This window comes from Amblyraja radiata, chromosome 19 (assembly GCF_010909765.2).
Source record: "Amblyraja radiata isolate CabotCenter1 chromosome 19, sAmbRad1.1.pri, whole genome shotgun sequence".
Classification (NCBI taxonomy): Eukaryota; Metazoa; Chordata; class Chondrichthyes; order Rajiformes; family Rajidae; genus Amblyraja; species Amblyraja radiata.
Window position 1 is genome coordinate 29068416 of NC_045974.1, and position 17044 is coordinate 29085459.

At 42.6% G+C, this 17044-nt stretch overlaps 1 protein-coding gene across 1 annotated transcript in view; it reads left to right on the plus strand.

Moving 5' to 3' along the window:
- The window catches only part of nell2 (neural EGFL like 2), a 257810-nt gene that overhangs the window by 42201 nt on the left and 198565 nt on the right, over positions 1-17044 (plus strand). The window contains exon 3 of the mRNA XM_033038138.1: positions 11723-11873. Coding sequence (XP_032894029.1) covers positions 11723-11873 — 151 coding nt within the window. The remainder of the gene's footprint in view (positions 1-11722; positions 11874-17044) is intronic.

Here is a 17044-nt window from a genome sequence, read left to right on the forward strand (position 1 = left end):
ATAGTCGGGCCTATTGAGGCCTCCACAGTCGCCGCCACGGCGCCCGATGTTCTCGCCGGGTGATGGTACTCCGGCGTCGGGAGAAACCCCAGCAGCTTGGGGTGCCAGGAACGGCCGCCTTCCCACCGGAGCCTGCGGCTTCCAAGCCAACAGACCACGCCAGACGGAGCTCCGCACACTGGTGATCTCGGCGAGATGTAAGTTCAACGTCGCAGCTGGCCGCTCCGCAGAACCGCGGCTCCACGATGTTTTCCTCGGCGGTACCAAGCATACTGGAGTCCCAGCACGGCGACCCAGGAAAGGCATCGCCCGCTCACTTAGAAAAGCAGTTTCCCCCTTCCCCCCCACCACCCCCCACACATAAAAGATTTAGACCCCCTGACTGTACACTTAATGAACTAAAAATAATAAAGAAGAAGGGGGTGCGTTTTTACTTCATTAGCAGTGCGTTTTTACTTCATTAGCAGTGCGTTTTTACTTCAACTCAAACAACCATTAGCAGTGCATTTTTACTTAATTAGCAGTGCATTTTTACTTCATTAGCAGTGCATTTTTACTTCATTAGCAGTGCATTTTTACTTCATTAGCAGTGCGTTTTTACTTCATTAGCAGTGCGTTTTTACTTCATTAGCAGTGCGTTTTTACTTCATTAGCAGTGCGTTTTTACTTCAACTCAAACAACCATTAGCAGTGCATTTTTACTTCATTAGCAGTGCATTTTTACTTCATTAGCAGTGCATTTTTACTTCATTAGCAGTGCATTTTTACTTCATTAGCAGTGCATTTTTACTTTATTAGCAGTGCATTTTTACTTCATTAGCAGTGCGTTTTTACTTCATTAGCAGTGCGTTTTTACTTCATTAGCAGTGCGTTTTTACTTCATTAGCAGTGCGTTTTTACTTCAACTCAAACAACCATTAGCAGTGCATTTTTACTTCATTAGCAGTGCATTTTTACTTCATTAGCAGTGCATTTTTACTTCATTAGCAGTGCATTTTTACTTCATTAGCAGTGCATTTTACTTCATTAGCAGTGCATTTTTACTTCAGTAGCAGTGCATTTTTACTTCAGTAGCAGTGCATTTTTACTTCAGTGGCAGTGCATTTTTACTTCATCCCAAACAACCATTAGCAGTGCATTTTTACTTCATTAGCAGTGCATTTTTACTTCATTAGCAGTGCATTTTTACTTCATTAGCAGTGCATTTTTACTTCATTAACAGTGCATTTTTAATTCAAACCAACCATATTTTCATTTTCAAACCACATTAAGTGCACTCACAGTTGAGTAGACATGTGTGGGGCGATCGCTCTTTGCAGATGATGGCAGCTTATGGAGAAGGGGGAGGAATATAGATTTTATCGTGGAAAAAGTACAGCAAGGGATAGCCCAGGTGGAAGAGTGGGGAGGGAAATGGGGTTTTAAATTCTCTATAGAGGAGACAAAGATAATGGTTTTCACAAGGAAAACAATTAAAGAGGATGTCCAGTTAAAACTATATGGCAACAATTTGGAAAGAGTAAAAGATTTCCGTTTCCTGGGAGTTCATTTTGACTCCAGATTAACATGGAGGGTCCACATTACAAAAATAATTGAAGAATGCAAAAAAGCTATCAATGTAATGAGATGCTTGGCAGGTTTAGAGTGGGGAGCAGATGTACTATCTCTTAAACATATTTATGTATCACTGATCAGATCCAGACTAGAGTATGGCAGTATAGCTTATGGGTCAGCATCTAAGTCAGTGTTGTCCGATTTGGACAAAGTCCAAGCGGAAGCTCTAAGGGTCTGTATAGGAGGTGTGCGGACGTCACCTGTATGTGCACTACAGGTGGAAACTGGGGAGATGCCGTTGAGACTGCGCCGCAGACAACTAATGGCTAATTACTGGCTAAGCCTTAAGGGTCATGGAGAGAACCACCCAACAAAACAGGTAGTACAGGAGTGCTGGGAGAGAGGGGTGGCTCAGTCTGGAAGCTTCGGCTGGGTTGGAGGAGTTGTGGAAAGGGACATGGGAGTAGAGGACAAAGAGTTCTGCCCTGCAGTATTGTGGCCATCTGTGCCAATATGGTTACTGAACATCCCAAAAGTTGATCTGGAGATATGGGAGGCAAAAAGGAGGAACAAAAATTCAGACCTAAAGACAGAATATCATAGCCATATAGATAATAGATACAGGGAACACCTCTTAATTTTCACAGATGGATCAAAGGACCCAGTAGCTGAAACAACAGGGGAGGCTGTGGTAGTCCAGGGGATGAATGTTGAGCTTTGCAAAAGAACAAATAACTATTTGACAGTATATACAGTGGAACTGTACGCTATTTTGATGGCAGTTCAGTGGATGGAACAGGTGCAACCATGCAAAGTATTAATATGTAGCGACTCATTATCTGCAATCCAGAGTATTGGGTCTGGTGCATCCCATAGGCGGCCTGACCTAGTGTATGAAATCCTACTACTATTAAGCCAAGTGACAAGGAGGGGCAGTGACGTGACTTTGTTGTGGGTCCCAGCACACATTGGTGTTCTAGGAAATGAAAAGGTGGATAAATTAGCAAAGGAGGCTTAAAAAAAAGAAACATAGAGGTAAACTTACAATTATCCAAATCTGAAGGAAAACACATTGTGTGGAAGAAAATAAATCAGGAATGGCAACAATACTGGGAACAGGAGACAAAGGGGAGACACCTCTATTCGCTACAAAACAGAGTGGGCATTACAGCAAGAAGAGGGGGGAACAGGAGGGAACAGGTAGTATTAGCAAGATTGAGAATAGGACACACTCACCTGAACAGCACATTAAAAATATTGGGAAAACACCCTACTGGGCTGTGTGAGGAATGCCATCAGCCGGAAACAGTTCAGCATGCCCTAGTTGCATGTAGGAGATATGAGACAGAAAGAGGAGTTATGACCAGTGAAATGAAGAAAATTGGAGTGACAGAAATATCAGTAAAGAATATTCTAGAGTGTGGAGGGAAAGGAAAAGGAATAAAGGTGTTGTTTGATTTCTTGAGGGCCTCTGGGCTTATAAAAAGGATATAATGTAAAGACATGAGTACTGTGGAATGAAGCCAGAAGGTGGCAGCAATGCAACATTGCGGATGCCGGCTGCCGTAAAACTCAAAAGAAGAAGAAGTAGAAGAAGAGTAGACATGTGTTCAGTGTTATTCAGAGCTCGGAGAGATGTGACCCTCTTGGTTCCTCCATCTTGCGGAGACTGGGTGAGGCACACCACTTCCGGATTTTATAGTCCTTCCCTCCTCCCACCAGCAGGGCCAGCAGAGATAGAGAATGGCAATTTAGAAAAAACCATTAATATATCTCTGATTTTTCATCGATGGGAAAAATCCTCCAGTCCCGGAAGGCGGAGGGGGGCTCTGAGCGAGGTGGCCAAAAATGACGGCCGTAGGTGGCGGCGTTTTCTGGGAAATCACGCCACAGCGAGCCAAAAGTGGTCAAGATCAGACTTTTAGTAATATAGATCTTGCATAATTATACAATGGCCATCGTAACTTTCTTATTTGCCCACTATCCATTCTGCTTAGATAGACACAAAATGCTGGAGTAACTCAGCGGAACAGGCGGCATCTCTGGAGAGAAAGAATGGGTGACTTTTTGAAGAAGGGTCTCGACCCGAAACAATTTCTTCTCTCCAGAGATGCTGCCTGTCCCGTTGAGTTACTCCAGCATTTTGTGTCTATCTTCAAGGTAAACCAGCATCTGCAGTTCCTTCCTACACATCTTTTCTGCTTAGATTTTTTAAACATTTATGGACACCTTTTCATCGAGAATTCAAGAAGCAACCTTTCGATGTGTAATTTGCAAGATTTAAGATTTTAAAACGTCAGACTGATAATATTTCTTGACCGTGGTTCCTGCAGGTAGTTGACTGAAAGATTTCAGTGATGGACTGTTCAGGCTGTCTCATTCTCTGCTTATTATATGCTTTCCATTGCACCCTAAACCCCCCCTCAATGTGAGCTGCATAGGCTCAGGAATATAACATTAGCTTTTGGGGTGGAGAAAGCAGCAGGAACGAGAGAAAGCATTTTGCTGCCAGGCTTTGCATACAATCACTTAATGTAAATCGTTACAAGGCCCTATTGGAATGCTTTAGGATTAACAACTTTCTGAGAGTTTTACATCAATCAATTGGGTTTAGCAAAGTAGGCCAGTCATTGCAGATTCTTCTCAAACATGGGAGTAAAATCATGAAAGTTGCACAATCATGAGAGAGAAGATGCTCTTTATGAGCATTATTAATGTAAATTAATTTACTGCAGAAATTAAAATAGCGTACATTGCCAGCCTTGGGATTTGCCATAATATTTATGACCTTTGATGACAAATGTGCTTCATGACATTGATCATAATTGATAATGTGCATGTGTCAGTGTGACCATTTAGTAGAAAAGCACTATTCTGTAGAAATTAGATCATGTCACATCATTTTTTGTGAAAAATAAAATTTGAACTAAATTCGCAGATTGGTGCAATCTGTAGCTTTTGTTCTGAGTTCTTTTGCAGCTCTATAGGACTTTAGTTAGGTCACATGAGGACTTTGCGTGCAGATTTGGTCATCCCATTACAGGAAATATGTGGAGTCTTTGGAGCGGGTGCAGAGGAGGTTTACAGAATGCTGTCTGGATTAGAGGGATTCAGCTACAAGGAGCGGTTGGGTCGACTTCAATTATTTTCATTGGAATGTCAGAGGTTGAGGTGGGCTTGATAGATGTATATAAAATAATGAGAGGCATGGATAGGGTAGACAGTCAGAACCTTTTATCCCAGAGTGGAAATATCCATCAGTAGAGAGCATAGCTATAAATCAAGAGGGGAAAATTTTAATGGAGATGTGTGGGACATGTTTTTTATACAGATGGTGTGGTGGTGGCCCTGATGGTGGGTGCCTGGAATGCATTGCTATGGGTGGTGGTGATACAGTAGTGGCATTTAAGAGGCTTTTAGATAGGCACATGGAAGTGCAGGAAATAGGGGGATATGGATCATGTACAGGCTGATGACATCAGTTTAACTTCGCATCATGTTCGGCACAAACATCGTGGGGTGAAGGGCAGGTTCTTGTGCGGTACTGTTCTATGTTGAGTCTGAAGAAGGGTCTCGACTCGAAACGTCACCCGTTCCTTCTCTCCAGAGATGTTGCCTGTCCAGCTGAGTTACTCCAAAATGTTTTGTCTACCTTTGATTTAAACCAGCATCTGCAGTTCTTTCCTACACTGTTCTCTGTTCTCTGTCCATGTGTTGCTCTGCACATAATGCACAGAGCAAACCTGACATGCTGCATTCAGTGAAGTGCCACAGAAGGTCCAGGTGCTGCTTCCAGGATTCTCATTCACCTTCGATTGCTCTGCACAGTCTGTAGGCCATTTCAGCAAAGGAAGATCACAGTGCACTCAAGATGCCTGTTGCTATGTGACAGTAAGGGGATCACCATGAGCCTGGTGGTGGGTGTCTGGAACGCATGGCCATGCGTGGTGGTGGGGGCAGATACAATCGTGGGGTTTGTGTGACACAAAGGGGATGACCATGAGCAGGTCCCATGCTACTACTGGTACAGTGTCTGATTTCTTTCTTTGTCCCTGTAGAGAGCTGACCAGTGCACCCCTACCCCACCACAGGTCCTTGACAACCAGCAGGGGTAAACTATTTGTGCCTCCTTCATTGTTAGAGTGGAATGGTGGCGCAGTGGTAGAGTTGCTGCCTCACAGCGCCAGAGACCCGGGTTCGATCCTGACTACGGGTGCTATCTGTACGGAGTTTGTACGTTCTCCCTGTCACCCCGTGGACTTTCCCTGGGTGCTACAGTTTCCTCCCAGATATACAAGTTTGTAAGTTAGTTGGCTTCAGTAAAAATTGTAAATTGTCCCTAGTGTGTAGTGTGTGCTAATGTACTGGGTGATCATTGGTCGGTGTGGACTTGGTAGGCCGAAGGGCCTGTTTCTGCACTGTATCTCTAAACTAAACTAAACTAAACTAATCTGAGAGTAATCTCAGTCTGAAGAAGGGTTTCGGCCCGAAACGTTACCTATCTCCTTCGCTCCATAGATGCTGCTGCACCCGCTGAGTTTCTCCAGCATTTTTGTGTACCTTAAACTAATCTGAAAGTCTGTGGTGAGCCAAACTATAAAAGATGAAAGATTAAATCATCCTGACCTCCGGCGTAGGATATATTATTATCATAGATTTTATTAACCTTTCCCTGCCCATTCCTGCCTTACCCAAGCACAAATCAGTGATTAATGTTTTACATTTGAAATATGTGTATTAATGTGCCTGTCAAAGCTGGATGCAGCAAGGAAGAATTTCATTGCTCCGTTTCTGGTGTATATGACAATTAAACACTCATGACTCTTCTCTCTTGACCAACTCATCCATTATATTCCTGCCATCTTTACCTACTTTGACAAAATATTCTTATTGGACGAAGCAGCAGGAGAAGAGGGCTTTAAAATCGAGCCTTAAAATGCACTGTGCTGGAAATAAATGCCATGGAAATCAATAGAGCACTGACAGCAGTTGTTCACACCAGATTTGTTCTTTGCTTGCTTGCTTGATTGATTCATTCCACAAATAACAGTATTTTCAGTAAATAGCAGCTTGTGATGGGGAATATTTCCTCAATGGCAAATCAGAAGCCAATTTGTGTTAGAGGATGTTAGTGAAATTATACTACAATAAGCTACATTTCACATCTCAACATCCAAAATGTTCCCAGCATAGACATTTCTAGTGTGCCATATTTCATTGTGAATGTCCTGAAGCGGATTCCTTATTCCATTGTCCTGATGATAACAATTTGAAGCCACGACCTATTTGTAGATGTGAGATGGTAACAGTGAGGCGACGTTATGACATCTGTGGCCTTCTGATTGTCAGACCCAATGGAACTACATTTAATCAATAGCATTGAGAAAGATGAGATGAACAAAACGAACCCTGGAGAATGAATTCGAGTTAAATTAAATATGGAAAAGGTACTAAGAAAAGAAAAGGAAGATTGAATTGAGAGAAAAGGAAAACTAAAACAATTGAATTTTAAAGTTTCCTGCTGCAATTTATCTCTAGTAGGTCTGATATTAATCTGCTGTTTGATTAATTTGTGTTATAGAGACATACAGCTTGGAAACAGGCCCTTCACCTCAACTTGCCCACGCCGACCAACATGCGCCATCTACACTAGTCCCACCTGCCCATGCTTGGCAACATATCCCCACACTAAATCTGTCCTATCCATGTACCTGTCAAATTGTCTCTTAAATGTTATGATAGTGCCCACCTCAACTACCTCCTCTGGCAGCTCATCCATTGTGTAAAAACAATTACCCCTCATGTTCCTGTTAAGTCTTTCCCCCCCTCAATTTAAACCAATGTCCTCTGGCTCTAGATACTCCTACCCTGGGCAAAAGGCTGTGCATTTACCCATTCTATTCCTCTCATGATTTTGTACACCTCTGTACGATCACCCCTCATTCTCCTGCAATCTATGGAATTAAGTTCTAGCCTCACCCTCTCCCAATAGCTCAGGCTCTCGAGTCGTGGCAATATCTTCAAAAATCTTCTCTGCGCCCTTTCCAGCTTGACAACATCTTTCAAATAACATGGTGACCAAAACTGAACACAGTACTCTAAATGTGGCCTCACCAATATCTTTCGTTGGTAAAGTAAATGGAGTAAAATAAAAAACTTGACAGTAATTTTTCAATTTTTGTGAAGCAAATCACAAAGTATGGCATACCATCCAGCAATTATAGCTGAGTCAGATCTAGTGACCAGTGTGAATGGCAAGAAGATAGACACAAAAGGCTGGAATAACTCAGCGGGTCAGACACCATCTCTGAAGAAAAGGAATAGGTGACGTTTTGGGTCGAGACCAGACAGCATCTTTGAAGAAAAAGAACAGGTGACATTTCGGGTCGACACCCTTCTTCAGACTGAAGAAGGGTCTCGACCCAAAACGTCACCGATTCCTTTTCTCCCAAGATGCTGTCCAACGCACTGAGTTACTCCAGCTTTTTGTGTCTATCTTTGGTTTAAACCAGCATCTGCAGTTCCTTCCTACACAGAGTGAATGGCAAAACATGTGGGAGTTGATGGGGAAATAGGTTACGGGGAAACTTAGTGAGGGAATTGGATTGAATTGTTAGCCAGCACAGACTTTGGGTAGCACTGTGGCACAGCTGATAGAGCTACTGTCTCACAGCACCCAAGACCCAGGTTCGATCCTGACCTCGGGTTGTGTGTGTGGAGTTTGCATGTTCTCACTGTGACCATGTGAGTTTCCTCCGGGTGATCCGGTTTCCTCCCACATCTTAAAAATGTGCGGGTTTGTAGGTTAATTGGCCCTTTGTAAATTGCCCCTAGTGTGTAGGGAGTGGGTGCACTTAGACTGGGACTGAAGAAGGGTCTTGACCCGAAACATCACCCATTCCTTCTCTCCATGCTGCCTGTCCCGCTGAGTTACTCCAGCTTTTGTGTCTATCTTCCGTGTAAACCAGCATCTGCAGTTCCTTCCGAAACATCTGCAGTTCCTACCTACAGAAAGATGGATGTTAGTGTTGAGCAGTTTTTGACTGTGGTGAAGTTGTAAACTTCTGTGTTTAAAATGCAACATATAAAAATAAGGTCATTTACCAAAACAATTCTCTGCACCTCAAGTCTGGCTAATTTTGTGTAACACCAATCTGATTGAAACTCTGTTGGGACAAACTGTTTTGGGTCCAGAGAAAGCAAACATAAGGATGTCAGCTTTGCTGATTACTAAGAGAGTGTGGGATTGTTCTGACAGCTCTGAGCCACCCTGTGATTCAATCTGTCTTCCTCATGGCAATGTCTGAAGGTTACCCGCTGATTGATTCAGAATTAGTGAATTCAAGTTGAATAACCATGAGTTAGAACAAACTTTCATTGAAAGCACAGTGACTCAATGTTCTTTTCAAGGTGAAAATAAGAATAAATAACATGAAGGGTTTCGGCCCGAAACGTCGCCTATTTCCTTCGCTCCATAGATGCTGCTGCACCCGCTGAGTTCCTCCAGCAATTTTGTGTACCATCCATTGAAGGAAGTTCTATTTTGGATTACTTTTCATTATGATTTTAATATTACCAAAATCAGAACATGTGTCAAATAAGCTTATTTCAAGTAACTAACATGCAAACATCCTTTCCCCCCCTCCCCCCCCCCCCCTCCCCCTCCCCCTTCCTGTGTCCCACCTGGTCTCACACCCATTTTTCCCCTATCACCTCACTTCCTCTGGCTTCACAATACGCACCCTTTCTATCCTTGCCTCACACCTTATTTATTTTTATCTCTGGACCTTGCCCGACCATCTACCTGTCAGAAACCCACTCACCTGTAACCACCTAGAACATGGCAGACTTTGTCACCCCCTCTTCCACAATTCCAGCTCCCCCCCCCCCCTACAATCAGTCTGAAGAAGTGTCCTGATCTGAAATGTTACCTATCCAAGCTCTCCAGAGATGCAGCCTGACCTACTGAGTTACTCCAACACTTTGTGTCTTTTTTTCTTTCATGTGACGTTATTTTGTCGGTGTGTTTTGAGGGTGCTGGGTTATTACGAGCCTTTCCAATGTATAACCATACAGGGCGTTCCACAGTTTATGGATGTTCGACTTTTGTACAACCCATACATACGAGCGAGCATTCAGGAGACAGTGGGATGGATTTGCTGGCTGCTGTGGATCTGTAGGCCACTGTTCTTGGCACCAGCCGGAATTTTGCCACATTGTACCCAGCATTTCTAGTCAACACATTGATGTCCATTTTGCTAATCCTATCTATAGACATGTCATCCACGCCATCAGCAGTGCCCATTTTAAAACGTCAGTAGCATTTAAAACCTCATCTCCAGTAAAATCTGCTAAAGGAATATCATTATTAACGAGGTAGGCTTGGGCTAAATTTTTAATATTGGCTTTATTATTAAGAATGCAAAATAAGATTTAAAATGTTTCTCCGATTATCCATTCCTATGGGACAACCCACCGCTGCCTTGCATGAACTTGGTTCTCAGTTGCATTTCTGACAAGCGATTCTCTGGAATAGAGCCCTGCCAAAGCCAGGGAGGACTTGTAAATGATAACTGAGACCTTAGATACAGCATGGAAACCGACTCTTCATCCCACTGAATCCACGCTGACCCATTCACACAAGTTCTATATTATCCCACTTTCCCTAAACATTCGAGGCATTTTTGCAGAGCTCAATTAACCTACCAACCCGCATTTCTTTGGGATGTGGGTGGAAACCAGAGCACCCGGAGGAAACCCACGCGGTCACAACGTGCAAGAACGTGCAAGATCCACACAGAGAGAGTCTAAAGTCAGGATTGAACCCAGGTCTCTTGCGCTATGTCACTGGCATTGATCTTTTTAAATACAATCTATGTTATATAATTTCACCGACCGGAAAGTGCAAAGACAATTATTCGTAGCCAGTCCAGATAAAATAATGAAAAAATATATAAATAAAGGACCAATATGTAGAAACAAAGAACTTCAGGTGATAATTTACACAAAGGGGCACAAAGTGCTGGGTCAGGCGACATCTCTGGAGAACATGGATATGTGATGCCTCGGGTCAAGACCCTTCCTCAGACTGATGGTGTGTGTGGGCGTATGTGTGGGAGTGTGTGTGGCCGTGTGTGTGGGCGTGTGTGTGGGCATGTGTGTGTGTGTATGTGTGTGTGGACGTGTGTGTGTGTGTGGATGTGTGTGTGTGTGTGTGGTGTGTGTTGTGTGTGTTGTGTGTTGTGTTTGTGTGTGTTTGTTTGGTGGATGTTTTGGTGTGTGTGTGTGTGTGTGTGTGTGTGTGTGTGTGTTTTTGTTTGTTTGTGGTGTTGTGTGTTGTGTGTGTGTTGGCATTGTATGAGTGTTTTGTGTTCGTTTTTTGTGTGGTGCGTTTTTTTTTGCGTTTTTGTGGGTGTGTGTGTGTGTTCGTGGGTGTGTGTGTGTGGGTGTGTGTGTGGGCGTGTGTGTGTGTGTGGGCGTGTGTGTTGTGTGTGTGCGTGTGCGTGGGCGTGGGTGTGTGTGTGTATGTGTGTGGGCGTGTGTGTTGTGTGTGTGCGTGTGCGTGGGCGTGGGTGTGTGTGTGTGTGTGTGTGCGTGTGCGTGTGTGTGGGTGTGTGGGTGTGTGTGTGTGTGTGTGGGTGTGTGTGTGTGTGTGTGTGTATGTGTGTGGGCATGTGCATGGGTGAGGGTGTGTGTGTGTGTGTGCGTGTGCGTGTGCGTGGGTGTGTATGCGTGTGGGAAAAAGCTGGGAGCAAGGAGAGGCAGGACAGAGTGTAACAGATAATAAGTGGACGCAGGCAAGGTGGGTTTTTGATAGGCAGATGGCTGTAACAAAGACCAGTGATAAAGCAGAACGTATGAAACAGAAGTATTGAAGAGTTGCAAATTGTGAAGCCGGAGGAAGGAATGTACGAGGAGGAGGAGGAGGAGGAGGGGGAGGAGGAGGGGAGAAATAGGTGCAAGTCCAGGTGGGGCACTGAGGATGGCGGCTGTGGAGGTGAGAAAGGGGAAGGGGAGTGTTAGGTTGCTGGACGACCAATATGTGGTGTCCGAAGCAGTTATATACTTCAAAGCGCAAAATCAACTGTGGCCAGTTATCAGGTTTTCCTGAGAGATTGCTGGCCTGTTGGAGAGAAATTGTTGTTTCATTTGATTTTCCTATTTACAGATACTGCAAGAATTCTGAAAGCATCTCCAATTGCGGTTGAACAAATTTCTCAGAAGCTGAGGCACACACACGAGTTCACTGTTCTGATTACACTGAAGCAGGTCCACTACAACTCAGGAGTCTTTCTGTCGATCCATCATTCAGATAAGAGGTCAGTGAAATCTAGCTTGTTTCATAAGAACATAGTTTATTCTTCCTGCATGCCATGGGTTCAGTAAGAATGTAATCAAAACGCATCCAAAGCTATAGTTTATTTTCCAGAGAAAATGGAAAAATTCCAAAAGTAGTTATATATTTCCTGAAGGAGTAAAGGATACCTTGAAGCAGAGAGCAATTTGGTGACTATTAGTTTAGTTGTTAAGTATGGGGATACAGCTTGGAAACAGGCCCTTCTGCTCACCGAGTCCTTGCCGACCAACAATCCCCACACATTAACGCTATTCTACACGCACTAGGAATAATTAACAAATTTACCAAGCCAATTAACCTATAAATTTGTATGTTTTTGGAGTGTGGGAGGAAATTGAAGCTCCCGGGGAAAAAAAACCCGCAGGCCACGGGGAGAACAAACAAACTCCGTACTGACAGCACCCGTAGCCAGGATCGAACCCAGGTCTCTGGCGCTGTAAGGCCGCAACTCTACTGCTGCACCACCGTGCACCCTATTGACTTTATAGTTTTTATTTTTTTTAATTATTGTTTTTTTTAATTTATTAGAAACAAATGGACAAAAGTAGAACCAACGGCATATAAAATTATACAGTTATTGTACAGCTTCAATTTTAACTTTTTAGCTTTGAATTAGAAGAAAAGAAAGGAGAAAAAGCAAAAATGAGAAAGAGTGAGACGTGCAAAGATAGGACCCCTAGACTACCAAAGTAGTGTAGCCAAAGAGTGAATACAAGAAAGAAAGAAGAGAGGATTGGGAAAAAAAGAAAAAAAGAAAAAGAAAAAGAAAAGTGGTGGTATACCTGCCTCTCATCCCTCCCTCCCCACCCACCTCACCCAACCCATAGTTAGATTCAAATCCAAGTTGTGTTGTACCATACTATCCTTGTAAGAAATCAATGAAGGGTGTCCATGTCTTGGAAAAGTGATCTGGTTTTTCTGCCAAGACAAGTCTGATATTTTCAAGATGTAGTGTCTCGGACATGTTTATAATCCACATCTTAAGAGTAGGGACTGATATATGTTTCCAAAATTTAAGTTGTAGTTTTTTTGCCGTTATCAGGCTATAATTAAGGAAGCGTCTTTGAAATAGTGATAGCTCAGAACAGGCTTCAGAAGTACCTAGAGTGATCAGTTCCGTGTGGGGATCCAATTTTATTTTTAGTGTTTTAGAAATTTTTTCCAAGATTTCTCTCCAGAAATTATGTAACTTTATACAAGGCAAAGGAATGGGTTATAGTTGGTTAGATTAGATTAGATTAGATTAGATAGCCTTTATTGTCATTCAGACCGAAGTCTGAACGAAATTGCAGCAGTCAAATATACAATACAATACAATAAAAAACACCAATAAACACATATTAACATCCACCACAGTGAGTCCACCCAGCATCTCCTCACTGTGATGGAGGCAAAAGTCTTAGGGCTGCAGTCTCTTCCCTCCTCTTCTCCCTCTGCGCTGAGGCGATACCCCACCGGGCGATGTTAAAAACTGTCCCGCGGCTCAATCACCGCGCCCCGGGGTGGTCGAAGCTGCCGCCCACCAGTGCTGCTGACGCAGCCGCTGGCCCGCGGCCGAACCCCGGACTCAGGCCACCACCGCCAGAACACCGTCCCTTTATTTGGGATTATAAAACACATAGAATCCATAAACGACATCTATGTAAACCCATAGGAGACATTTATCACAAATAGGAGATACACAACTGTTCTCTTAACGCCAGGCATTCGTTAATTCAATTTAAAGTACTGCACAGACTCTATTATTTGAAGGTATCTAAAATATTGGCTACCTTTCAGATGATATTTCGACTGTAATTCTTGAAATGAGAGAAGAGTTCCCATCTCATAAAGATCTCCCAGTTTTTTAATTCCTAATCTTTCCCAATTTGTGAACGTTTTGCCTAAAATAGACAGTTTGAACGAAAGGTTGTTGGCAATTGGTAAGAGAAGAGATAAATTTCTCATTTTAAGGGTTAACTTCACTTGTTTCCAGATTCGTGGGGTACTGTGGATAATCGGATTTTTCTCATATAGTGTTTTCTTCAAATTTATTGGAGAGAGAAGAATCGTGCCTATATTAAAAGGCGAATAATCCTTTCTTTCCATTGTTAACCATTTTACCTGTTGGCATGTGTTGTCCATCCAATAGATTATGTTTTTAATATTCGTAGCCCAGTAATAGCATAAAAAAATGGGGAGAGCCAATCCGCCAATTTCTTTGGGTTTACATAGATGTTGTTTATGGATTCTATGTGTTTTTTTAATCCCAAATAAAGTTTGTGATCAGAGAGTCAAGTTTAAAAAAAAAAATTTTAGGAAGATAAATAGGTATTGATTGAAATAAGTACAGGATTTGAGGAAGGAAGATCATCTTTATGGCATTTATTCTGCCAATGAGAGACATCGGAAGCGTTTTCCAAAATTGAGTAAGGGCATTTAGTTTGGTAATTAATGGAGGAAAGTTTGCTTGAAATAGAGAAGTGTATTTTCTAGTTACGTGAACCCCAAGATATTTAAATTTTTCCGTAGCAATTCTAAAAGGGAATTTTAGAAGGTGTGTCGGATCTTGAGGTTTTATTGACATGATTTCACTTTTGTTCCAATTTATTCTATATCCTGAAAAGGAGCCGAATTCCTCTATAAGATTTAGTATACTTGGGATGCTAACTTGGGAATTGGTGATATATAGTAATACATCATCTGCATATAATGATATTTTATTATTAGAATATTTAGTGTTATAGCCATGAATATTTGGATGTACTCTTATACTTTCTGCTAAGGGTTCAATTGCGAGGGCAAATAACAGGGGTGATAATGCACATCCCTGTCTATTGCCCCTGGATAGTTGAAATTTAGGTGAGAGTACATGATTAGTCAGTATTCTGGAAGTCATATAGCAATTTTAACCATGAAATAAAGTTTTCTCCCAGCTGGAATTTTTGCAATACTGTAAAAATATACTTCCATTTTACTTGGTCAAATGCTTTTTCTGCATCTAATGAAATAATTGATGTCTTCCTTTATCGTTCTGTGTGAGTACATTATATTAAACGGGCTTTTCAAATTGTTAAACGAGTGTCTCTTGGGTATAAACCCAGTTTGATCAGAATGTATTAATTTATTAACATATTTACTTAATCTTCTTACCAGGGTTTTAGCTAATATTTTCTGATCTGTATTTAACAGGGCAATTGCTCTGTATGATCCGAGTCTTCCAGATCTTTATCTTTTTTGGGTATCAGTGTAATAGTTGATTCGGCTAAGGTTTGTGGTAGTGTCTGTTCTTTAAATGCATGTATATAAAGGTTACGTAAACGCGGGGAGATTACATCATAATATTTTTAATAAAATTCATTACTAAACCCGTCTGGGCCTGGTGTTTTGCCATTCTTCAATGAATTGATAGTCTCTTCGATTTCTTAAATTGTAATCTGTGCTCCTAATTCATCACGTTCCTCATGTTGAGTGACGGAAGATTACAGTTATCAAGGAAGCTTGTAATTTTTCTTGTTTCGGTTGATGTTTTGGATGTATATAAATTTTGATAGAATTGGGCAAATCTTTCGTTATTATCTTTTGTAAGTGTGAACAGTTCACCTTTTTCTGATCTGATTTTTTGAATAGTATGATCCTTTTCCACTTTTCTCAACTGACGTGCTAGAAGTTCAGACAAAAGTGCTGGAGTAACTCAACGGTTGCAGCAGCATCTATGGAGCGAAGGAAATAGGCAACATTTCGGGCCGAAACCCTTCTTCAGACTGATGTAGGGTGGGGAGGGGGGGGGGGGGGATGGGGAGAAGAAAGGAAAAAGGGAAAAAAGAAGAGGAGGAGCCCGAGGGCTGAGGGAGAGCTGAGAAGGGGAGGAGACAGCAAAGGCTACTGGAAATTGGTGAATTCAATGTTTATGCCACAAGGGTGCAGACTGCCCAAGCGGAATATGAGGTGCTGTTCCTCCAATTTCCGGTGGTGCTCACTCTGGCCATGGAGGAGGCCCAGGACAGAATGGTCGGATTCAGAATGGGAGGGGGAGTTGAAGTGCTGAGCCACCGGGAGATCAGGTTGGTTAATGCGGACCGAGCGGAGGTGTTCGGCGAAACGATCGCCAAGCCTACGCTTGGTCTCACCGATGTAGATCAGCTGACATCTAGAGCAGCGGATGCAATAGATGAGGTTGGAGGAGATGCAGGTGAACCTCTGTCGCACCTGGAACAACTGCTTGGGTCCTTGAATGGAGTCGAAGGGGGAGGTAAATTGACAGGTGTAGCACCTCTTGTGGTTGCAAGGAAAGTTGGGAGGGGATGGTGTGGGAGGGAAGGGAAGAATTGACCAGGGAGTTACGGAGGGAGCGGTCTTTGTGGAAAGCAGTCAGGGAGGGGGAGATGGGAAGATGTGGCGAGTGGTGGGGTCACGTTGGAGGTGGCGAAAATGACGGAGGACTACTTGTTGTATGTGACGGCTAGTGGGGTGAAAGGTGAGGACTAGGGGGACTCTGCCCTTGTTATGAGTGGAGGGATGGGGAGAGAGAGCAGTGTTACGGGGTATGGAAGAGACCCTGGTGAGAGCCTCATCTATAGTAGGGGAGGGGAACCTCCGTTCCCTGAAGAATGAGGACATTTCCGATGCCCTGGTGTGGATGGTATACCCTTAAGAAGTTTATGCGGTTTGTCGCCGAATTCAAAGTTTTCCTGTTTAGTAATTTGAAATAGCCTGATAGCTCTTGCAGAGAGAATTCGATTTAGCTTGAATTATAATACTGCTGTCTTATTATGTTTATCCATGGACGGATCTGTCGCATGTTCTGAATCCAGCTGTCTGATCTGTTCTTCTAATTGCAATTGTTCCATCCTGTTCTTTTTGTTTTGAGATGCTTGATATGAAATGATAGAACCTCTAATAAAGGCCTTAAAGGATTCCCATAATAACGAAGTCGAAATACCTGGAGTATCATTGGTCTTAAAAAATAATTCCATCTGTTGTTTTAAATATTCACAGGAAACTGGGTTAGTTAGTATTTGGGGATTAAATCTCCAGAACGGTTTTTTATTGGACATTCCTTCTAGTTTTAGGGAGAAGGTTAGCAGGGAATGATCAGAAATAATACTATTATGATATTTGGGATTAGTTGTAAAAGGGGTTAATTTTATGTCC